This window comes from Trichomycterus rosablanca, chromosome 11 (genome assembly GCF_030014385.1).
Source record: "Trichomycterus rosablanca isolate fTriRos1 chromosome 11, fTriRos1.hap1, whole genome shotgun sequence".
Taxonomy (NCBI): domain Eukaryota; kingdom Metazoa; phylum Chordata; class Actinopteri; order Siluriformes; family Trichomycteridae; genus Trichomycterus; species Trichomycterus rosablanca.
In genome coordinates this window covers 27769952-27795043 of record NC_085998.1, presented here as the reverse complement: position 1 = coordinate 27795043, position 25092 = coordinate 27769952, and the positions used below count along the sequence as shown (strand labels likewise).

The window sequence follows — 25092 nt, the reverse complement described above, 5'->3', positions numbered from 1 at the left end:
ATTGCCAGAGGGGACAATTAGGGACAGCTTAAAAGCCAAACTTGAAGAAAGGCTAAAACAAAAGTTATATTTCAAGTAGCCAAAACTTTTTTCTTTTGACATCAATTTTTAGAGTTGCAGTGATCTGGAAAACACTGGCCACATGTGTAAAAACACTGTGAAAGGAGTTCTAGTCATTAGCTGGGTACCATGCACACGCTAATACTTTGTTGGCTGCATTTGTAACCTACTGGTTGGTGACTTTTCTGTGGCCGTATAAATAAAGGTAGTTTGACTAAAGTCATTTAAACCAAGCCACAAGAATTACAGTGTCAACAAAAACTTTAAATGACACTTTTACACCTTCTTACAAATTAAAAATCAATGAGAATTTATTTACATTTGAAAAGAACTCCACATTCGTCCGCTGTATTTATAATGTTTAGTGAGGGTTGTGCCGCACAAAATGCTAGGATTGCCTTCACCACTAGCATCGGATGCTCCCTCATTATTCAGTCAGATTATGGTGTCGAAATAAGGCACCTTAGTAGGCAGCACCTTAAGATATCTAAGAATTCAGATATCCTTCTACTCCGGGGCGTGTAGGATGACGTAAAATGTGTCTATGTAGAGAGCTTACTAGGTTTTCGGACAGACCCATTGTCTATACCAGTGGCGGCTGCTGGTCTTTCAAAGAGGGGAAGCTCATTGTCGGCTTACATCATAAAATTTGTCAATTTATTTATACATAAATTCTGCCCTCCGTTCCTTTTCAAGAAAATGGCCTGAAATGGGTTGCAGTTTGTCTTTCGACTTTACACGCAAAATCTGCGATGGGACTGAAGCTCCCAGTGATAGCTGTCAATCAAAACGGGATTCAGCCTTTCAAATGATCCTCCAATCATCTTGCAGAAGCTCAGCGTCCAGACCCACCCACAGCTCCATTCACCCCCAGAGACGCTCAGCATCCGGGGGCGAGACAAAATCGTGGCATTTATCCAATGACCGGCGAGTTTCGAAGCAATGAAAAAAACCCTCCCATGCAGCCCCATAGAAGTGAAGAGACGCTCAGCTTCTGCGGTTAAATGCATTGAGGCTCCGGGAATGTATGAGAAGTTCGAGTCAGTCGATTTGTGATAAGTAAATCGCCACTGGTCTATACAAATTTTACGAACTAGTAGCTTGATCATCGCACCTGGTAGCCGTTTGAGAAAAATAGCAGAAATCCAGTAATGACAAAGTGTGTCCACATATATCTGGCCTTGTAGTGTATATTTGATGGTTGAATGTTTCATGTATTCTGATTAACATGGTGAAGCAAGTATAAAAAGGGGAAGTGTTTAGGAAGTCGGAAAAAAATGTGTCGAGAAACACTCACAGCATGTCTGGGCAGTTATCCGGCTTGTCCAGCAAACCTCCCTCCATAACAAAGCGCAGTACTTGCTCGTTGGACATGCCCTGGTAGGGCTGCTCTGCGAGAGTGGCGATCTCCCATAACACCACCCCAAATGACCTAAAGAGCAGAGAGAGATAAAGACAAAATTATGCATCACTCTTCTACAGCTACATCCAGTAGTGTGTAGTTACTTAAAGAAGAATTATCACATTAATCAACCAATCATTCACTAAATAAATGTTTAGCAGAAAAACTATTACATGTAATAACCGGTTTCTGTAGTTTTAAAAATACTGTATTGTTTTATTTCAGGCACTATTGCTGACTACATAACCTGATCCCCTTTGTGCACAGTACAAGGTATGAAATGCTACTACATTTAGTAAAATAAGTTTAAAATAAAATAAGAAATTAGTCACTCTCCTTTCTTTGCACAGATAAGAAAAACCGAAAGTGGCTCCATCTCAAACTGAACACTACCCTTCTAAATAGTATGCACTAACAAGTGCACTAACAATGGTGTTGGTACTATTCTGACAAACAATGTAGCAGGTATTTAGAAGGTAGTACCAGGTTTAGGATGCCTCTTTAAACTAATCACTCGGCGTAGCCCCACAACTGCAAGAATAAAAAATTTACCCAGTTTGCAGGGTGCTTAACCAAGGTAGAAGAATACTGCAGCTAAAAAGCCACAAACAAAAAAGTTAAAAGCAAAATTAAAGTGGTGGCCAAAATAACAGAGATACAAAAACATTCACAGCCCACAATGGAAAAAATGCATAGAAAAGGGATAGAGCAGAAAGGAAAAATGATTCAGAGCACCTGCGGCAAACCATTTCCAGAAAAAAAGTTAAGGAAAGGAAACCCAGAACAAGTCGAGGACGGCAATGCTCGAGCGGCAATTAAGAAACCGTGATAAATAGAAACACTCCCTCCTGGAGCAAATTATTGCTCAGTGAGACGCAGGTGACTGTCAGTCATCTGCACCTCCATGCCCCCTCTGTCGGCAATAAAGGGCAAGGCAAAAGGAGATTATTCTGTCACTGTGCCCCTGACAATCTTCATGGCAGGTGGGCCTGTTACACTGAACAGTACTCATCTAAATTGTTTGTACGTATTAGTGCACTACCAATTGTGTTATTACTGTTCTGAGACACTTTTAGTTCAGTTAGATGAGGTTTGGAACAACCCCTAATTTATTTTAAAAAGAGGGGCCAGGATGAATCGATGCTGCAAAGCAACATGGGTCCTGGTGAGCTGGGGACGTGGGTTCACTCTAATGGTTTTCTCTGGGTACTCTAGTTTCTTCCTACTTTCCAGAAACATTCAGAAGGTGGCTAAGGCGCCCAGGTGGCGCAGCGGGATATTCCGCTTGCACACCAGCACCGAGTTTCTGAACTCATCGGTTCGAAACTCGTGTTGCCACCGGTCGGCTGGGCGCCATCTAGCGGGCATAATTGGCAGTGCCTGCAGCAGATACAAATTGGCCACCGTATCTGCAGGGTGGGTGCCGGACTATGTGTGGGTGGGTGGGTCTTCATGCGCTGTGTAAGAACCCTGATTGGCGGAAGAGACGCCTGTGCAGAATGCAGGGGCGAGAAGAGGAGGGCTGTGGTGTGGAAGGTGGCTTAGATGTGAATCAGTGGTGCCCTGCGACATTCTGGTGCCCCTGGTCTTAGTGGTCTTTTCGGATGGCTCGCCCCACCACGAACCAACCCGGCCTGAATAGAACTGAAGTGATAATTATTTCTATACAAATGTAAAACCAATTTGTCTACAGCTGATCACATGATCTTTTTTTTAATATACAGTATATATATATATATATATATATATATATTCTTTATGCATTTTCTCCCCTTTTTCTCCCTTTTCAGCGCGTTCAATTGCCAGAGTGCGTCATGCTGCCTCTCCACCAATGCCGATCCCTGCTCTGATTGAGGAGAACAAAGCTAACCCACGCCCCCTCCGACACGTGGGCAGCATGCCGTATGCATTTTATCACCTACACTTTGACGAGTGCAGTGCAGCTCAGCGTTGTGTATGGAGAGACACACCCTGAGAGCACTCTTTTGTCATCTCTGTGCAGGCGCCATCAATCAGCCAGCAGAGGTCTTAATTGCACCAGTCATGGGAGAGAGACCCCATCCTGCTTAGTCCCGCCTCATCTGAGCAACAGGCCAATCGTTATTCATGTGGCCGCTCAGCCTTAGCCGGTAGGCAGAGCCGAGACTCGATACGATGTATTCGAGATCCCAGCTCTGGTTCCAGCGTGTGTTTTTACCGCTGCGCCACCTGAGCGGCCCTGATCACATGATCTTAAACGATTCTGCTAGATTTTATTGTACTTAATACAAAGGCACGTCACCTTAGCAACCAAATCGGGATAAGGTGTTGTTACCATGGTTATGAGGTTTCAGACTTTTTCAGCTTTTTAAGACGGGAAAGAAATCTCTCATTCACACCCATCCTAATATGGACAGGAGTAAAGCGATTGGTTTTACTATCGTATGTGATGCAACATAATCCACAGGCCATCTGAGGACAAGGAAACACAACACACACACACACACACACACACACACACACACACACACACAGAGGAAAAAAATCTTCCAGTCAAAGGCTTGACTCTCTGCTAGTCCTCTAACTTGCGCAATGCAGACAAAAGAATATTGTTGCTGTGTTTTTGATTGTACACTACATTTAGATTGATGCAAATGAATATATATGTAGTTCAGTGGACAGTAAAAAAGAACTGCAGAGGTGCCGAACACACACACACTCTCTTTTTGTTGCCAGACATTATTTATTAACTCTCCGAGGACGTATTTTCCATGCTGGCCCAGGATCTGAGACTGTAAAGCGGGCCTGTTACAACAACGACTTGTATCTAATTGGCTGCAACATGACTGTGTTGAAAGGCAAAACCACAGCAAAGAGGGCATGTTTTCTGAGAGGAAGAAAGGAAAAAAAAAAAAAAAGAAACAAATGAAGACACCTAAGGGTGAGGTTTATGGGAGTCCGGATAGACTGGAGGACTTCAAAAGTGTGATTCAGAACAAGGACGGGGCAGTGGGTTGTCGCTCACGAGGACGTCATTAGCACACATCTGGAGGAGGTTAGAAGGTTAGCACAGAGATGGTGGATTGTGGAACGTGCAGGATTGGGAAACTATACGAAGAGAAGGAGCTACTCAATGGTCGTATTTCTTAATTTGGCTACAGTGAGGGTCAGAACTGAGCAATAAAGCAGAGCAACATCAAGTCTGAGGGAGACGGTGTTGGGCAAGTTTTGACTGGCTTAATTTGGAGTAATGGTTAAAAATGCAGTGTCTTCGTTGGGTGAAAAATAGCATATTTTGGCACCTTTTAGAAACCAAAGTGGTTGATTGAGTCAGAAAAAGTGCTAGAATTTCTAATAAAAGATACACTATATGGCCAAAAGTATTTGGACACCTGACCATGACCTTGTTGGATGCCGCTTCTGGACATGGTTAACATAAGGCTTCTTTTTTGCACAGTAAAGTTTTAAGTGGTATTTGTGCATGTTACTCTGTATTGTGCCTGACAAAGGTTTGCCAAAGTAATCCCTCACCCATGCGGTTATATCAGCTATTGTTGGGTGGCGGTTCTTGATGCAGTGCCATCTGAGGGATCAAAGATCACAGTCGTTCAGCTTAAGCTTGCGCCCCTGGCCTTCTCTCTCTCTCTCCTGGCCTTCGTGATCATTGATGATCCATGGCGACACGGTGGATAGTAGCTCTGTACATCCTTCTGTCTTCAGCCATTTTGATTAACGTTGATATTGTAGTGTTCATTGTCTCGGTGATGTTGTCGATCCATCGTGTTGCAGGTCTTCCACGTCCGCGTTTTCCACTAACTTTGCCGAGCATGATATCTTTCTCCAGTGATTGGTGTCTAGCAATATGTCCAAAGTACGAAAGTCGTATCTTTGCTACTTTTGCTCATAATCTCATTTCGGGTTTGATTTCATCCAGTATCGATTGGTTAGTTCTCCTAACTGTCCATGGCACTCTGAGAATCCTTCTCCAACACCACATTCCAAAACTGTCTATCTTCTTCCAATCAGTCTTCTTGGCCTTAACGCACCAAAATTCCTCCTGATTCCTTGAATCGTTTAATGATATTATGCACTGTAGAGGGAGAAATATGCAAATCCCTTCCAATTTTTCTTTGAGGTACATTGTTTTTAAACATTTCAATCATTTTCTCACACATTTGTTGACAAACTGGAGATCCTCTAATCATCTTTGCTCATTAAAGACTGGATGCTTCTTTTGTACCAAACCATGATTACAATCACCTGTTTGACATCACCTGTTTAAAATCACATCATTACTTAGTTTTTTCACCTCATTACATGCCTAAATTGCCCTGTCCCATCTTTTTTTGGAATGTGTGGCAGGCCTGAAATGCAGGAATGGAGGTATATTAATAAATGATATGAAGTTGAGCAGATAAAACATGACATATCTGGAGTTCAAACTGTAAGTAAATGTAAGGAACACTGTGTTTTTAGTTTATTTGCATTATCCATACTGTCCCAACTTTTTCTGACTTTCTGGTTGTAAATGATTAAAATGCTATTTTTCCCCTTCATTCAGATTATGTATGACTCCTTTGTATTTTTTTTTTACTATTTCCAATATATGGCAACTAAGGCAACAGACATTTAACAGACTGTTTATATCATCATAGAGACAAGTAAACAGTTAAAGATGATGTGGCTCACCTTTTTAAAGTTATGCCCATATTTACACAAAATATGTTGCTTATTTTCTATGGGAATTGGGAGGATCCAGTCTTTATAAGCTTTGTTGCTCATCACTTTGTGAGAGAATTGTTAAATCATTTTCTCAACACAAGATTTGCAGATATTTTAGTGCTTTTACCACTTGCCTTACATAATATTGTAAGATTATTTAGGAAATACTGAGAACTGAGATATCTGTTGAGTGTGCTTAACCTTTGAGCCATTAGACAGCATTGCATGATAAACAGTTAGGCTACTGTGATGAATATGGCTTGGCTTAAGAGGTCTTTGGAAAACCGGTGTCACTTAACACAGTCGGCCACGACATCAAGAAATGCAACCGGAAACTCTTTGCAAGTAAAAAGTCCTTATGAATTTTCTGCCCTGAGTTGATCTCAGATGGACCAAACAACAGTAGAAACGTGTTGTGGTCAGCTTGTTTTGGGGGAAAATGGACATAAATTTCTCTATGCCCGATAAAAGTTGCAAAAGCCAACATCTGTCAAGAAATGGGGGTGACAGGGCACCAATCCATCGCATGGCTTAGGCTATTCCTTCCCCAGACACAGCCAATCATATCTGACAATCATTCATTTATTTATTAGGATTTTAATGTCATGTTTAACACACTTTAGTTACATTTATGACAGAACAAGATTCATCAATTCACAAGTTTAATATCAAACACAGTCATGGACAATTTAGTATCATCGTGTCGCCCCTATCTGACAATCATTTGACACGTTTGGAGTGGCCTGCACAATCCCTGAGCTCAACTCCCCTCACTGAACATCTCTGGGATGAGTTAAAATGTTGGTTGTTACCAAAGCCGTCTTGTCCAACATCAGTGCCTGACCTCACAAATCCTCTCTTGAGCGAATGGACACAAATTTCCCACAGACACACTCCAAAATCTTGTGGAGGGTCTTCCCAGAATAGTGGAGGCTGTTATTGTATCAAAGGATGGTGATTAATTCCATGTTCCAGATTTTGTTTTTGGATTGGAATGTCCAACATGTCTGTCATAAAAATATGTGTTCTATGTATTCTACTGTTAAACACTCAGGACTGTGTGTAAATGTGGATGTGCTCAAGAACAACTGAGGACATGCTGCTCATACCAGACATCTGAGTTTGTGGTGAAGACGCCGTCTTTCAGAGACTCAGGGGACATCCAGCGAACTGGCAGCAGCCCTTTGCCTCCTTTCCGATAGTAATCCGTCTCGTAGATGTCTCGCGTCATGCCAAAATCTATGGAAAATCAAAAAGCAGACAAAAAGAAACGTGATGAGTGCGCATGGCACAGCCGTTCAGACTCTTTTACCACCTCTCAATCAAACCCTGTCCTAGCAAGATGTATGGGTCTCCACCCAGCACCCTTAACCGCTCCTAACTGGCAAAAGGTTTTGAATCAAAGTCTTTTTTAAATCATAAATTACCTCCGATTTTGACGGTGAAGTCTTCAGCTACCATGCAGTTTCTGGCAGCCAAGTCCCGGTGGACAAACTTGTTGGCGTTGAGGTATGCCATGCCATCCGAAATCTCGCCCGCCATCTGGATCATCTTCTTCAGTGGTGGCAGTGTGTGACTGCATGAGCCCTGCTGCAGAGCCAAGGGGGAATGAAAGACAGAGTTGAGTACAGACTGACTGAGTACATTTACATGTATAAATAATCTGAGAGCTGTGAATTCAATCTATGGTTTATATGTGCTTAAGTAATCAGACAATGTCTGATTGTCTACATGAGTTAGTGATTAGATTTTTTTTGGTGGTTCCCCACTTGTACTGGGGTTGCCACAGCAGATCTGGTCAGTATTCCAGACTTGGCACAGTTGTTTTTATGCCAGATCCCTTCCTAATGCAACCCTACCTGTTGGGACCAGCACTGAGAGCACACTGACATGCGAACCTCCCAATGGACAGGCTGTTTAGAACCCTCTCGCTCAGACATAGTCTAGACATCATGTCTGTGCAGATGGCCAACTGGACAACAGCAACAATTAGATCTGAAACCTTGATCTATGCAGTAGTGATCACTGCATCAATAAAAGTAATGATTTGCAAATCCTTTTTGACCAGTTGTAGTTCTAAAAGTGGATACAGCTAACCCCCCAACCACACACACACACACAAATTTTTTCGCTTAAAATAACACTTAAGCTGCTTAGCAGTTTGGGGTCTTTATTGTTGTGTATCATGCTTCATAATGTGCTACATGTTTTTTAATGATGGACAGGTCTGGACTGCAGGCAGGCCAATCTAGCAAGTGCACTTTTTTTTTTTTTTTTTACAATTAAGCCCTGCTGTCGTCCAATCTGCAGTGTGTGGCTTGGTATTAACAAAAGCATCATATGCTGGTGCAAAAAAACCTAATCCCAGTGGTTAGGTTGTTGGCTGACTGAATCATAACGACTACACAATGGATACAAAAAACTTTTTTGTATCTTTTTTGATTTTTTGTTGTTTTACATCCCCCATGTCCATCATGTTAAAGACATGCCACCAAGTGCCTTGAACACAAACATGATGGCCTCATGTGCTAAACCCCCAGTGTCGCAGGGCTAAGAATAAAGCACATTTCCCCATGTGAAGACTTCATACCTCCTTTGAGCGCAGTGAACGCAGGTAGCTCTTCAGGTCTCCCTTTGTCATCAGCTCCATGATTACAAGAGTGGGCTGGCCTTGTGATACCACACCCAGAAGTCGTACCTTGACCGATCAGAAAACAAAACAGGATGAGTGCACGATTCAATGTTTGCCTCAATATTTCATAAAGAATTTAGCTTTGAACCGAAAAAAGTCCTGAATTCTAATAGTCTTACCTTTTTACATCAAGAACGTTTTTGAATTCTATTACAGTTAAAGAAATACTTGGCCATTTTTAGCCCTTTACTGAGAAGAAAACAGAAAACGCATTGGCTGTTTTTGAGAGGAGTCAATGAGGCTAAATTTAAAACACCTTTTACATGTCTTTTACTCAAAGGTGGCCAAAATGGATTGGAATTATACAGACACCTCCAACACTTCTGCTATACCCCATACTAACAGCTGCAAATATCAAGCATAGAGCCAAGTATCTACAAAAACAAACATTGTTAGTACAATTTGTTAAGTATGTTTTAATTTTAAGTGCTCGGGTGGCACAGCGGTCTATTCCGCTAGCCCAGTGCCACTATTCACGATATTCCTGCCTTGCGCCAAGTTTCCCGGTGGAACTGGACCTGCCGGGACCTTTACCAGAATAAAGGATCTAAATTTTACACCTAAATAGCTACAGTAAATGTGATTCTAAAAAAATTGGCAGTTACGCTTACATAAACGCAGTTTATTCAAAACCAACAACAGTTTGATTTTACAGTGTGTTTGTACAGCCTGGGGTCTTTATTGTTGTGTATTATGCTTCATAATATGCTGCATGTTTTTAACAAAGTACAGGTCTGGACTTCAGGCAGGCCAATCTAGCAACTGCGCTCTCTCTTACTGTTGTACCATCTGCAGTTTGTGGCTTGGTTTTACAAAAGCATGATATGCTGGTCCAAAAATAAACTGTACCCCTAAAACTGGCAACAGTTTGATTTTACAGTGTGTTTGTACAGCCTGGGGTCTTTATTGTTGTGTATCATGCTTTATAATATGCTTAATGTTTTTAATAAAGGACAGGTCTGGATTACAGGCAGGCCAATCTAGCAACTGCGCTCTCTCACAATTACACCTCGGCGTTGTACCATCTGCAGTTTGTGGCTTGGTATTTACAAAAGCTTCATATGCTGGTCCATAAATAAATAGACCCCTAAAATTGATGACAGTTTGATTTTTCAGTGTGTTTGTACAGTTCTGGCTTGGCACAGGCTGATTTAAACAAGTTTATGGGCAGAGCAGCACTAAATAAAGCAATATGTACAGCCAAATTTAGGAATAAATGTCTCCAGAATGAGTTATCCTCTTAAAAAAAGATTTGGACCCACAAAGAGTTTATTAAGAGTTAAATCTAAGTGTATATGAACAGCAAAATGACCAAACTTTGATGGCTCCCCTGCTTTGTAGCCACTTTCATTTTTCATAAACTACACAAAGTAAAGGTCCTCGTGGTTTCTTACCACATGGTGACAGTTGAATTCCTTCATCACTGAGGCTTCGTTGAGGAACTCGATGCGTTCCCTCATGCTTGCGGACTCGTTGACCGTCTTGATGGCCACCCTGGTTTCGGGTTCATCTTTGACCACGCCCTTGGCAATGCCCTCATACACCATGCCAAAAGAACCTTGGCCCAGCTCTCGACACAAGGTGATCTTCTCACGTGCCACCTCCCACTCATCTGGCACATACACTAGATACAGAGGATCAAATGTTTGAAGTATTGGTACACTGGTAATGTTTACTGTACATGAATGTAAAACATACTGTAGTATTTCTGTAACACAGTGTGGGCAGGGATCCGTCCTTTATTCCCAAGACTTTTTGTAATGTCACCCGGGTGTTTGTGTAATTCTATTTATGTCATTTAGGAAGATGTTGAAGAAACTATTCCAGATGTCTGTGCTTATCCACAGCTGCTTAATACAGTAAATCAGTTTTCCCTTCACCCCAACTGACTAGATTTTTGGAGACCTTTGCACGTTTTACCAAGTGCATCCCAGAAAAGCCATTCGCTTTCATGTTACATGTGGCTATGTCTTAAATAACGACACTTTAAATCAGCAAAGACGTTACTGGTTTTGTAACAAATGTGCTGTTCTCTTTTTAATACATGCAATTAAATATGTGGGACCTCCATGGATTGGACTTGTTTGTTCAGCACATCCCACAGATGCTCGATTGGATTGAGATCTGGGCAATTTGGAAGCCAAGTCAACACCTCAAACTTGTTGTTGTGCTCCTCAAACCATTCCTGAACTATTTTTGCTTTGTGGCAGGGCACATTATCCTGCTGAAAGAAGCCACAGTCATCAGGGAATACTGTTTCCATGAAAGGGTGTACATGGTCTGCAACAATGCTTAGGTAGGTGGTTCGTGTTAAAGTAACATCCACATGGATGGCAGAACCCAAGGTTTTCCAGCAGAACATTGCCCAAAGCATCACTTTTTGCTCCACATCACATTGCTCCGTGGTCCAGTTCTGATGCTCACGTGCCCATTGTTGGCGCTTTCGGCAGTGGACAGGGGTCAGCGTGGGCACCCTGACTGGTCTGCGGCTATGCAGCCCCATACGCATCAAACTGTGATGCACTGTGTATTCTGACACCTTTCTATCAGAACCAGCATTAACTTCTTCAGCAATTTGAGCTACAGTAGCTTGCCAGTCTTCGCTCCCCACGTGCTTCAATGAGCCTTGGCCGCCCATGACCCTGTCCTCGGTTTACCACTGTTTCTTGCTTGGACCACTTTTGATAGATACGGACCACTGCAGACCCCACAAGAGCTGCAGTTTTGAAGATGCTTTGACCCAGTCGTTTAGCCATCACAATTTGGCCCTTGTCAAACTCACTCAAATCCTTATGCTTGATCATTTTTCCTGCTTCTAACACATCAACTTTGAGGATAAAATGTTCACTTGCTGCCTAATATATCCCACCTACTAACAGGTGCCGTGATGAAGAGATAATCAGTGTTATTTACTTCACCTTTCAGTGGTCATAATGTTATGCCTCGTCGGTGTATTTCTAAATTACCCCCAAAATAAAACAATAAATACAAAAATAAAAATGTTGCTATCTTAAGAGAAATCAGAACTTACTCTCTGCTGCACTGAAGTACTCGGGGTTCACGGAGGCATAAAGGACCCCATTACCTAACCGGTCATTGTTCCTGTAAGAAAATAAAAAGTGTCAAAATCGCACCCACATTACGTTCACATTGTTTTAATGTTTATGGATCCCAAAACGTAGGCCTTACCTCTTCTTTTTAATGAAGATGACGGTAGTGATGAGGCTTATGAAGATGATCAGCACTATGATGGGCACAGTAATTGCTAGGTAGAGCATGTTCTCATAGGCTTCTGCGAAAAGTCAACAAAACAAACATGAACCCCGATTTGTTGGCACTACAGCTCATGTCTACCTGATACACGCAACTAGTCAAACTTATATTCACCTATATGCCCAGTCAGAGGGAGCTTTTTTTTTATTCTTCAGTAATTCAAGTAAAATCATTAGACTGGAGATATGCATGGATCCAAAAAAAATCCTACCAATTCATATTTAAGCTTTTGGTTGGCAGCGAGTTGGTAAGGAGGTTCACATGCTCTCTTAAAGTCTTGGTGGGCCTCCCAAAAACACACATATGGTGGATATGATGTTCTGAATTGCCCCTAGGTCTGAGCACGATGCCTTGCGATAGACTGACACCCTGTCCAGTGTATATTTCTGTCATGTGGCCAGTGTACTGGGTGGCACATGACCCACAGCAAACCTGACCAGGATTATGTAATAAGATTCCACATTCATTTGGCTATACATTTACTAGCAACAAAACAAGGTTTGACCAGTGATGTTTAAATGAGGCATTTCGCAGTGTTACTGTCACTAACAATGCAATATTTAACAAGCATAATTTAATAAAATGACATGCTGGGGTGTGGGGGGTGGTCAATTAATGTACTGATCATTTAACGAAACTAAAAATCAATACACCAATTGTTTTTCTTTTTAATGATGTCATATGCTCTTTCCTTTAATATTTGCTATATAAATTGAACTTATTATTATTATTTTATTACTAGTTTGTTTGTTTGTTCGATTCTGAACGCCAAGTCAGCTGCTATGGATATCATTGCAGAATTAAAGATTCCATCTTTAAAAAGTCAAAGTGGGGGTCAATATGTTTCTTTATAGGAATTCATGAAAACACTTTATATAGGGCCGCTCAAGAGGTGCAGCGGTAAGATACGCTAGCACACCAGAGCTTGGATTTCGAATACATCATATCGAATCTCAGCTCTGCCATCCGGCTGGGCTGGATGGCTATATGAACAACGATTGGCTGTTGTTCATACAGGGCGTGAGTCGGATAGGGACCTTGTAACTGATGCAATTAAGACCTCCGCTGGCTGCACAGAGTAGAGGAAGATCAGGGTGTGGCTCTCTGTGCACAGGGCTGACTCGCATATGAACTCGGCTCATGCAGGTGAAAAAATGCAGTCGGGGGCGTGTGTCAGTTTGCTCTCCTCAATCAGGGGCGGGGGTCAGCTCCAGTAGAGAGGAAGCATAATGCAATTGGGTAAAAATTGGACATGCTAAAAATCAGGAGAAAAATGCATGAAAAAATACTTTATATGGATTAGGGTGTTTAAGTAACTGTGAGGGTGCAGAGTTTAACTGATTTTTTTCATATCTTATATCGTGTTTTAAGTCCTATTGCTTCCAAGAATGTAAGCAGTTTTTTGAGGGGGAGGGCTGAGGTGAAGATTTCTTTGTAGTTGTTTGTATTGTAATTTCACTAGATCGGATTGTTTTGAATATCTCATATGTACACTGCAATATCAGCCCTTTCTGTCTGTTGACCATAAATTAAAAACATGTAAGTGTATGGTAGTCCCTTACGGTGAGACCGAGGAACATAGAAGGACAGGGGTTCAGTCCAGGAACCGTTTCCTTCCAGCGAGGTGGCTCTCACCCGGACCGAGTAGTTACCAAATCCCAAGTTGGTCAGGCGTGTTCCTTTAAGCTCCCGGTACTGCTGGCGCGACACACACTCATGCTTCTCAGGCTGAATCCACACACAGAAACACACTGTCAGTCTGTGCTGGTAATCTAAATAATGCTGTGGTGTGCCATGCTGCTACTCACATCTGTGCCCAGGCGGAACTTGATTTCGTACATAAGGATGAGGCCGCTGGGCTGCGGCGGCTCAGGCCACCTCAGCAAAACCGTATCCTTTGTCCTCTCGTCCATTTCAAAGGTTACTGGGCCAGGAATGTTGTCTGCTTTTTCTGAAGGGAAAAACAACATTAATTAATAAAAGCACATTCAGAAAAGTAGTCATTGGACATTTTGTGTCACTTTTAATCCATGTAAATTATTACAAATGTCCACAACCGACCCTTTGATAGATAGATAGATAGATAGATAGATAGATAGATAGATAGATAGATAGATAGATAGATAGATAGATAGATAGATAGATAGATAGATAGACAGACAGGCAGGCAGACAGACAGACAGACAGACAAATAGATAGACAGGTAGATATACAGATAGATAGGCAGACAATCAGGTAGATAGATAGACAGATAGATAGACAGGTAAACAGACATGTAGACAGAGAGACAGGCAGACAGACAGACAGATAGATAGATAGATAGATAGATAGATAGATAGATAGATAGATAGATAGATAGATAGATAGATAGATAGATAGATAGGTAGACAGACAGACAGACAGACAGACAGACAGAGATAGATAGATAGATAGATAGATAGATAGATAGATAGATAGATAGATAGATAGATAGATAGATAGAGACAGAGAGACAGACAAATAGACAGACAGAAAGACAGACAGATACATATACAGACAGACAGATAGATTGATAAACAGATAGACAGACAGACATGTAGATATACAGACAGACAGATAGACAGACAGGTAGATAGATAGATAAGCAGACAATCTAGTAGATAGATATATAGACAAGACAGATAGACAGACAGGTAAACAGACATGTAGACAGACAAACAGATAGATAGATAGACAGACAGATAGACTGATAAACAGATACACAGATAGATAGACAGACATGTAGACAGACATAGATAGACAGATAGACATACAGATAGATTGATAGATAGACAGACAGATAGATAGACAGACAGATAGACACAGTCAGACAGACAACTTGTATATCTATGGTTAATATAATAAATTTAACTACAACTATTTACATATATGGTATAAGGTCTATATAAATAATAATTTATACTTAGTAAGCATAATACTAATAGTAACAATAAGTAAAATAAATAACTATATAAATGTGTATATAATTGTGCAGACGTGTTTATGTGAAGTGCAGGTGTAAATGATAAATAAAAAATAAAGCAGTTGTAGCTTAGTGGTTAAGCTATCCACCACTGCCAGGTTGCCACAGTTGGGCCCTTGAGCAAGATCTTTAACCCCTTAATTGATTAGACTGTAAACTGTAATTTGCTTTGAATAAAAGCGTATGCTAAATGCAAAAAAATGTTAATGTAAAAATGTATATGTAAATTATAGATCGAGTGTGTAGTCCAGGGTGTTAGTGGTAGTGATTGAGGTGGGGAAAGCTATTCTCGAGCTGACCGGTCCAGACACGACTAGTGGCAGACACAGGTGCTGTATTCCAGCTTTTGTTTTTGGTATAATGTGGACAAGAGTAGCTAGATGGAGCTAATGACTAGATGCTTTAAGTGCACTGATGGATGACAGAACAGACCATGGACCGATTGGAGCAAGGGCTTTAAAGCTGGGTCAAAACAAAATGCTTTTAGAGTGCTACCACATATTACATATGGTTCCTTTTATGTGTTTTTCTTGTTTTTACCCCATGTTAGCCATCACCAGTTCCCATAGTGATCTTTTCCTATTGCATTAAAGCCAATATGTGATGGAAAAGGAGAGCATGTGCTTCCCCAACTTGCCAAGTGCCTTTGTACTAAGAATATAAACGGGAATATAAACATGTCTATAGGAGGGTGCAAACTGTACTTCATACACAGTCAAGATTGACTGCAAATATTTTGCAAAATTGAAAGAGGAAACAGGAATGCCATTCTTCCAAACCAAAGAGCATGGCCAATCAGCGCTAAGCTTCTGGTTACGGGGTGGCTTATGGCATCGTATGTAAATAAAATGACCAATTTTTGCATGTGACTATAAAATCTACTTAGCCCAACACTGGGTTTAAAAGTTGTGTACATTTTGCATGTGGTCTTGAACTGATGCATTCTCACACATACAAAACTGACTACAAGGCCTCACCTGCTGGTTTGGTCCTGGAGAAAATAAAGGTAGCTGCGCTGCATCCCTTGACCTCATGGTTGCACGCGTGGATGTCGATGCGATAGACAGTGAACGGCTTCAGGTTAAAGATCTCCATGGACTCGGTATGGACCTTGGCTTCCATGAACGGGTACACTCGCTCTAGCAGCTCTGCCTCAGTCATGTTGCTTTCTGGCCCCGTTACGTTGCGGTCCACGCCTGGCGCCAACGTGCCATTAGCGACTCCAAAAGCGTCTCGACGACGTCTTTCTGGAGGTCTGAGGAGTAAAGAATGGAGTATTAGTCAGAGCAGAAGGGGGAGATCTGCTTGTGGATTCCAGCACGCTCTTCACATTGCTTTTTAGAGCACACAGGCTGTAAACACACTCTATGACATCCAAGTTTTCTATCAAAAAATGATAGGAATTATTAATCAATGCAAGTTTAAGAAGATCTTTGTGAACTGGTGGAACTTTTTGGATTTATGCAGTCATTTTTATCTAGATTAGGATCATAGACCAACACATTTTGCATGAGCTAGACATCCAGACATCATCAAACAGCTATAAGTTTGCATTATCAGACAGATATAAAGCTTAAGGTGAAGGCTCAATACCCTGACATCCTTCTGTAAAATGGATTTATAAAATGCATTGTTTTCTTAGTGATTGCAAATGGTTCAAGCTGCAAAGCTTTTGCTGTTGCCCTAGGGATTTTGGTGTGATTTGTCCAGGACACCCACTCCTACGGTACTGGATTACTAACAAAGAAAGTATTTAAACACGCTGTTTAAGGGATGAAAGCAAGTGAATAATTGTGGAAAAAAGGTTTTGTGGTCAACAATATTTGAAGTTGAATTTACCATTTTAAACTATGTACAGTGCTTTAAGTATAGCAGCGTACTAAAACATTAGTTGTGAATATTTTTTAAAATCTCTTATTTCAGGCCGCACAGGTGGCGCAGCGGTAAAATACGCTAGCACACCAAAGCTGGGATCGTACATCGCATCAAATCTCAGCTCTGCCATCCGGCTGGGCGGCTATATGAACAACGTTTGGCTGTTGTCCATCCAGGGAGGGAAATGCCGGCTAGGGATATCATAACTGATGCAATTACGACCACTGCTCGCTGACTGATGGCATCTGCACAGAGTTGAGGAATGATGCGTTGATCAGGGTGTGGCTCTCCGTACACAAAGCTGATCCGCATATGAATACACCACGTGCAGGTGAAAAAAACGCAGTCGGCTACTGCACACGTGTCAGAGGGGGCGTGTGTCAGTCTTGCTCACCTCAATCAGCAGTAGAGATCAAGTGTAATGCAATCGGGTTATTGGATATGACTAGACTGGGGGGGGGGGGGGGGGTTTGCAAAGAAAAAAAAAAGGGAAGCATATTATTTTAAAATAGTAATAGCCCACTACTACTGAGACCTAGGGACCTAGATTTTTAATCTCAGCGATGCTATCAGCTGGTCGGGCGTCTGCACTGACATGGTTGTCTAAGGGATGGGGGGTGGCCCAAACAGACAAGCAATTGGGAGGTTCTCAGTGCTGGTTCCAAGCCTGGATAAAAATAGGAGAGTTGGTGTAAAAAAAACAGTTAGCAATGGGTGTAGCAGAAGCTGCCAAACTTAATAATTAGAAGGGATGTCCACATACTTTTGGCAAGAACGTACACAAATTAAAAGATAAGGTGAAGAGAGGGGCTGTACGCGGATAAACTGGTAAATGTGGACTTTAACCTTCCAGATAGCCCTAATTTCCCTTAATTTCTTCTCACCTTAACCCCCCAAAACACACACACACACACACACAAAATCAGCTAATCCTCTTTCTTTATCCTAAGCAAGACTAAGAGTCTCTTTAGGATAGGGGCCTTGTCTTTGGCTGTTTTTAGACACACACACACACACACACACACAGATTAGGTCCAGCTCTTTTGGCACGGTTTGCTGATAGATGAAGACACCTGACAGAATGTGTGCTGGGAAAGTAAGTGACTCATCCAGACACACAGACACATGCCAGGCCCCGAGGGCAGATTTCACACCTGCGAACCTCTCGGATGCTGCAAAAGCGCCAACACACAGCAGATCCTGTTACCTCGGCTTCCTGCTCGGCGAGAGCAGAAGTGAGGATGTCACGGGCTTTATGAGGTGGCTTCCTATAACGCACCATTTCCCTTCCTTTCCTCTGGATAAATAAAAAGACTCGACACTTCAGATGTGGGATCGCTGTGATTACCGAGGCTTCCGTCTGGCTTAGTGCCCCGACAGCTGATCGAGCACCATGAGGGAGAAAGTGGCCTAAAAGAGCATCCTTTCAGGGTCTCGCTCTAAACTGGCTAGCTTGCAGGGGATCTTCCCTAGCACTTCATTAACATTCCTGATGGAAAGGCTGTACGTTTCCTGGCAGATGCTCGCTCCAATATAAACAGCCACAGAATAAAAGACAGTGATTAAGGGAATGGAAGGGAAGGGAAGGGGGGGGGGGGGGGACAGAAGAGACAGATACACTATATGGCCAAAAGAATGTGGACACAAAACTATAAGTTTGTTGGACATCTCATTTCAAAACCATGGGTATAAGTATAGTGTTGGTCACACTATTTCGGGAAGGCTTTCCACACAACATTTTAAGTGTGTCTGTGGGAACTTCCTGCCCATTGAGCTGATTTCTTCCTAAAGCACATCTGGGCATTGTATGGCCCCCAGGCCACATCTGGCCCTTTGGCTGTCCTCAACCGGCCTGCATGCCGTCAGTGGTCATTAGAAATCAGATGTAAATAAGTGTACATCATACTAGGGCTGCCAATAATGACTATTTTTCTATCGATTAATCTATAGAGTATTTTACCAATTAGTCGATTAATCTAAATGATTAATTTACCTTCAACAATTTAATTCAGAATCTCATTTACACTTCTTTTATTTTAACGACAAACTGTATGGCATAATAATACAGCACAAAACTAAATGTAAACAGGGTTTATGTCCATATTATCAAATTCTCAAGTGCAAATTCTCCATCTTAAACATAGTGCAACATGTGTTTATGGCATTCCATACACAAAGCAACGTGCTTAAACTTATAGCAGGAAGGCACATCTCATTAAGTCCAGAAAGACAGAATGAGCCCAGATTCTAAACTACACATTCACTCAAAACTTACTTCAAATTCTAAACGATGTAAACAAAGTGGTAAGTGTTACGGCGCATTCACATAAGAAGAAATATCAGCCAGCAGAGGTCATAGTTGCATTAGTTATGAAAGAGTCCCTATCCGGCTTAATATCCCACCCCTATATGAACAACAGGCCAATCGTTGTTCATGTGGCTGCTGGCAGAGAGAGCTGAGACTCGATATGATGTACTCAAGATCCCAGCTCTGGTGTTCTAGCGCGTGTTTTATGCTGCGCCACATGAGCGGCGAGTTTTGTCTATTAATTTATCCAAATGAATATTTAGGCCAGCCATGATGGTTCCTTTTAAGGTTTCCATGTAATAATTAGGCAATTAACAGCTTACCAAGCTACTCTGTATAAAGTAGGGCCAGCTGACCTCAAAAGGAAAGGATCTAAAGGTTTTGAGTTATATATTGAGGTGCAAAATCCCATGCAGACTAGCCAACAGATATGTGGAAAAAGTAATATCAACCAAGAGTCCAGTGGCTTGGTTGGCTTGGTGTAGGGATGGTTTGCTAACATGGTTTGGGTCCAGATGGGTCAATGTAAAAAAACTGTAGAGCCAGTGTCTGAAAGGATTACATGTACAGTACAACGAAATTCTTTCTTCGCATATGCCAGCTTCTTTGGAAGCTGGGGTCAGCGATTGTTCGGCGCCCCTGGAGCTGAGAGGGTTAAGGACCTTGCTCAAGGGGCCAAAAGTGGCTGCATGGCAGAGCTGGGATTCAACCTCTTAACTGTTTTAATTGATAGCCCAAAACTCTACCCACTAGGATACCACTGTCCTATGTGTATGTTTTCAGTTTTAATTCTGTCTACTACTACTACTATCCTAGTCCCAAACTATTACCCTGAAGTCCCGACTTTCCCCTTTAAAATGCTCCATTTTAAGACACAACACATTTTGCTTTGTGCTGTGTCACAAGCAAGGTATACGCATAATAAGGCCCAGATGTTGTCAAATTCTGGCCAACAGAAGGCCATCACAAAGCCCCCCTGCTGATTGCGGCCTCGTTGACCGAGCTCCCTTTTCTCTGTTTTCAAATTACAGACAGAAAAAGCTTTGCCTTGCAGCCACCACTGTCGCCTGGGCAATAGCAAGACTGCATATGCTTGGATTCATACCTCATCAGCAGCTCACAGGAGGTCAAATCTGATCTGGGATCAGTGTACTGGTAGTCGTTTCTCTGCCAAGAAACCTGATCTCACCGGCGCCATGTCGGAATAACTACACTGTTGTGCCAAAATCTGAGATCCTTCATTTGGTGTGATTAAGTCACACAACCTAATATGATGACCCTTTCAAGACCTCCTGGCTTTCCTTAATAAGTGTAGAACCTCTAAAGAAAAGAGTCAAAAGTGTAACGTACCTGGGCGTAAAAACTGAATTGTGGAGGAAGTTCTCAAACACTTTGCTGAGGGCACGCTCTTCGGCCTCGGCCTTCAGGTCCTCTTTGGTCTTGGGACACTGGCAGCATGGGCCTTTTTCGGCCCCAGCCACATCTGATTGTGTAGGCTTGGTCTCCTCTTCCACTTCCGACAGGGCTGTCGCTGAGACTCGGATCGGGATTTTCAGTTCTGTGAATAAAAAGACACGGACACGATCGCACATCAATACAGGACAGAGTGTAAGAATTGTAAATAGATAGATGGATGGATGGGAGATGGATGAATGGGGGATGAATGGGTGGGTGGGTTTGAGATGGATGGATGGATTGGTGGGGGGGTTGATGGATGGATGGATGGATGGGTGGGTGGGTGGGTGGTTAGAGTGATGGATGGATGGATGGATGGGTGAATGGGCTGGAGTGATGGATGGATGGATGGGTGGATGGGCTGGAGTGATGGATGGATGGATGGATGGATGGGTGAATGGGCTGGAGTGATGGATGGATGGATGGGTGGATGGGCTGGAGTGATGGATGGATGGATGGGTGGGTGGGCTGGAGTGATGGATGGGTGGGTGGGTGGTTAGAGTGATGGATGGATGGATGGATGGGTGGGTGGGCTGGAGTGATGGATGGATGGATGGGTGGATGGGCTGGAGTGATGGATGGGTGGGTGGGCTGGAGTGATGGATGGATGGATGGGTGGGTGGTTAGAGTGATGGATGGATGGATGGATGGATGGATGGATGGGTGGGCTGGAGTGATGGATGGGTGGGTGGGCTGGAGTGATGGATGGATGGATGGGTGGGTGGTTAGAGTGATGGATGGATGGATGGGTGGGTGGGCTGGAGTTATGGATGGATGGATGGATGGGTGGATGGGCTGGAGTGATGGATGGATGGATGGGTGGGTGAGCTGGAGTGATGGATGGATGGGTGGTTAGAGTGATGGATGGATGGATGGTTGGGTGGATGGGCTGGAGTGATGGATGGATGGATGGATGGATGGATGGATGGATGGATGGATGGATGGATGGATGGATGGATGGATGGATGGATGGATGGATAGATAGATAGATAGATAGATAGATAGATAGATAGATAGATAGATAGATACTTCATTGATCCTGAAGGAAATATAATTAAAATTATTTATATAATTTTAAGTTTAGAAAAAAAAATAAAACAATATGTTGCTGAAACTTGTTCTCATTTATATATTTCTCATTTTCATTTCTGTGAGTTCACCTTTGGCTTCTTTCATTTATTATTATGAAATAAAGTGTGTTTACTTTTAAAATTAAGCAGAGGTTATTATAAACAACAGGAATAAACCTGCATGGAAAAAGCCACTGATTGTCCCCTATGCACACTTGAGGATTTGGGTCACTACCTTTCCAAAAACATTTTCTTTTCTTCATCTATCCCTGAACTTAGGTGCCTGGAGTTGCTAAGTGCTATTAAGACTCTTTTCTTGGATCCCGAATGTGAATTCGCTGTTGCTTGCACAACCCCTGATCTGATCAAGGAGAGCTGAATCTACATGTATGAACTGAACTGTGTAAAATCTGCGGCCACTTCTGATCACCTCCCAGCTGTATCATGTACGGAGAGTCATGCTAAGCTCATTGGGACTACTCCCCCCCCTCAGTCCTGAAGATCGCATATCTCCACAGTCTGACCTCCCTTCCTCAAACATGGCCAAATGAGTTTGAGTGGATGCCTGGTCAGGTCAGTAATATAAGCTCTGCTTAGATTTGTGACTTGTAGGTTCTAACACTGCAGTGGTGTGGTGTGTTAGCAATTTTCTTTATTTATCTTTAGCCAATAACGCTGGAGCTAAATCCATGTGGACAACAGAATGTGCATGTTGAACAGTTTACTTTCACAGACCATTTATTAATTAATTAAGCAGGAACCAGGTGTTTTTTTTTCCTGGCAATTACCCAAATTCTTTTGTTCCACTGCCAGATGAAGCATTATTAACTATTACCTACCATCTACGTTTGCATTTATGTCATTAAGCAGCTGCTTTTACTCAAAGTGACTTATCATTGTGACTGATACAATGCAAGCCATTGAGGGCTAAGAGCTTTAATCATGAGCCCAATAGTGGTAGAAGTTGGGCTAGAACCAGCAATCTTAAGATCACTAGTATGGGATCTTAACCACTAAGCTGCCACTTTTGAGAATTGAGTTTTAATACTCTACAGTTCAGCTGACACTTGACACAAGCCAAAAAGCGTCAGATGAACAGTTATCGTGCTGACTTTCAAGCTTTCAGGAGAGTTTGGAATTAGGTAAGAGTGTAGCAGATTAAGACAGATTGTTTTTTATGTGCTGCATTCTTCAGCAATCTGTGTGAGCTTCATGTTGGGACCTAATATAGTGGTACCTTGTAACTCAATGTCCCCTAAACTTGAAATCTTTGAAACTCGACGCCCTTCATCAGGAAATTTCTACCCTTAAACTCGACATGTGTGCAACTGCCGCTTTGCTCAGCACTTGGCTGGAGCAGTGCAGTAAGATGTCATCAAAATGCGAATGAGATGAATCTGCATTTGTGTGGAATAACAGTCAAATTCACTCTGAAAGCTCCACGTTTCTTTGTTTATCTGGATTTTCCTCCTGTTTCACTTTTAAACTTGTGTTATAGCTCGGGGTTCTTAGAAATTGTGAGAATCAGCTTCTCCGAGAATCTAAAACGCTTATTGTTAAAAATAAAAAAAAGGTTAATGTGACAATGTATTAAAAGAACAACATAGAAGCACTAAACTTCTCTTAATTATAACTGCTCATAACTTTTCTCCACTAATGAAATTCCTCACTCATTGTTTTAGTACAATAAGCTTTGTGCACCACCACACTCCATAGGAAATAACAACACAGCCAGTGCAAAAGCGGTTTTGCCGCTTCTCATGTAAATGAGCCTTCACTGAACTCGCTAAAAAATACAGTATTCCAAGACCAAGCATCTCCTCGATTAAGAAGCATAACAAAACAATAAAGAAGTAAAGGTAAAGTGCAATTTTATTGTGTTTTAATTGTTTTTTTATATTATATTTGTGTTATTTTCAGTGTATAAGTGTCAAAAACAACCCCATTATTTTACATTAGCCTAAAATATATGCAGTTCCACAGGACCATGGAACGCATTAACAGGTTTCCCATATATCCTAATGGGGAAAAAATATCTTGAAACTCAATGCCTTTTAAACTCGACGCCACTCCCAGAACCAATTGACGTTGAGTTTCAAGGTACCACTGTACTGTGTGACTAAGCTGTTGCTTTAAGATATTTAATAACAGCATTTGCAATTAGCTTTAATCGAGGCAAGAATGCAAAGATCACATGACCACAACTTGCTGAAAGAAACCAAGCTACAACCGATTCTATTGTTTTGATGACAAAAAATGATTGATTCTGTGGCCGAAATAGAAGGGATGGAGAAGGTCAAGTCAAATGTATTTGTATAGCGCTTACAATACATACAATAGACATTGTCTCAAAGCAACTTTACAGAATACAGGACTGACAGACCAAAAACCCCCGTTGAGCAAGCCAAGGGTGACAGTGGCAAGGAAAAACTCCCTTATTCTTATTACAGGAAGAAACCTTGAGAGGAACCAGACTTAGCAGGGTGGCTTGGAGAATGGAAGGGGTGTCCACATTCAGGTAGCATGTGTTTGTCACATGTTCTATTGGACACTTTTTTGGCCTGCATGAAAGCAGTCAGATATTGTAATATTAAGTCAGATTAGCTGACACATTAGTTGAAACATTGTGGAGGAGAACAGAAATAAGGAGCAGCTGTAGTCTAGTGGTAAAGATACTGGACTAGTAATCAGAAGGTTGTTGGTTTAAGTCCCACCCACTGCCAGGTTGCCACTGCTGGGCCCTTAAGCAAGGCCCTTAACCCTTAATTGCTTAGATTGTATACTGTAAGTCGCTTTGGATAAAAGCATCTGCTAAATACCACAAATGTAAATGAGAGCGGGATAAGAAAAGTAAACAAAAAATTTAAAGACAAAACGAAAGAAGGAAACAAAAGAACAAAAAAAAAAAACACAATTGCGTCACCTTTCGAGCAGTAGTTGTGCTGGTAGAGCTCACGGTCCTCAGGCTGCTGCTGCCAACGGAGCAGGTAGTACGTAGAGTTCCCATTTCGTGAGATAGGAGGAGACCACTTCACCAGCAGTGACGAGGAGGAATTGGCATACACACGAGCATCTCTGGGCATTGAGGGTTCTGTACAGAGAGCAGATCTTTTCTTTACCATGACTGTACTGTTAGTCTAATATACAATATTGCTTTTGCTTTGTAAATGATAGTTGTTGCAAGAATGAATGATGATTTGGAATGACAATGGTCTCCTAATCTACTCTTTTCCAAAAGCGTACTGGAAGACCCTT

At 42.0% G+C, this 25092-nt stretch overlaps 1 protein-coding gene across 1 annotated transcript in view; it reads right to left on the bottom strand.

The window, feature by feature from the left end:
* Positions 1-25092, bottom strand: part of igf1ra (insulin-like growth factor 1a receptor) — a 196910-nt gene that overhangs the window by 9089 nt on the left and 162729 nt on the right. The window contains exons 9-20 of the mRNA XM_063004128.1: positions 24761-24928; positions 20663-20870; positions 16107-16384; positions 13937-14079; positions 13691-13850; positions 12045-12144; positions 11887-11957; positions 10250-10479; positions 8754-8861; positions 7591-7753; positions 7273-7402; positions 1358-1492 (exon numbers count right to left, since the gene is read on the bottom strand). Of these exons, the coding sequence (XP_062860198.1) occupies positions 1358-1492; positions 7273-7402; positions 7591-7753; positions 8754-8861; positions 10250-10479; positions 11887-11957; positions 12045-12144; positions 13691-13850; positions 13937-14079; positions 16107-16384; positions 20663-20870; positions 24761-24928 (1894 nt within the window). The remainder of the gene's footprint in view (positions 1-1357; positions 1493-7272; positions 7403-7590; positions 7754-8753; positions 8862-10249; positions 10480-11886; positions 11958-12044; positions 12145-13690; positions 13851-13936; positions 14080-16106; positions 16385-20662; positions 20871-24760; positions 24929-25092) is intronic.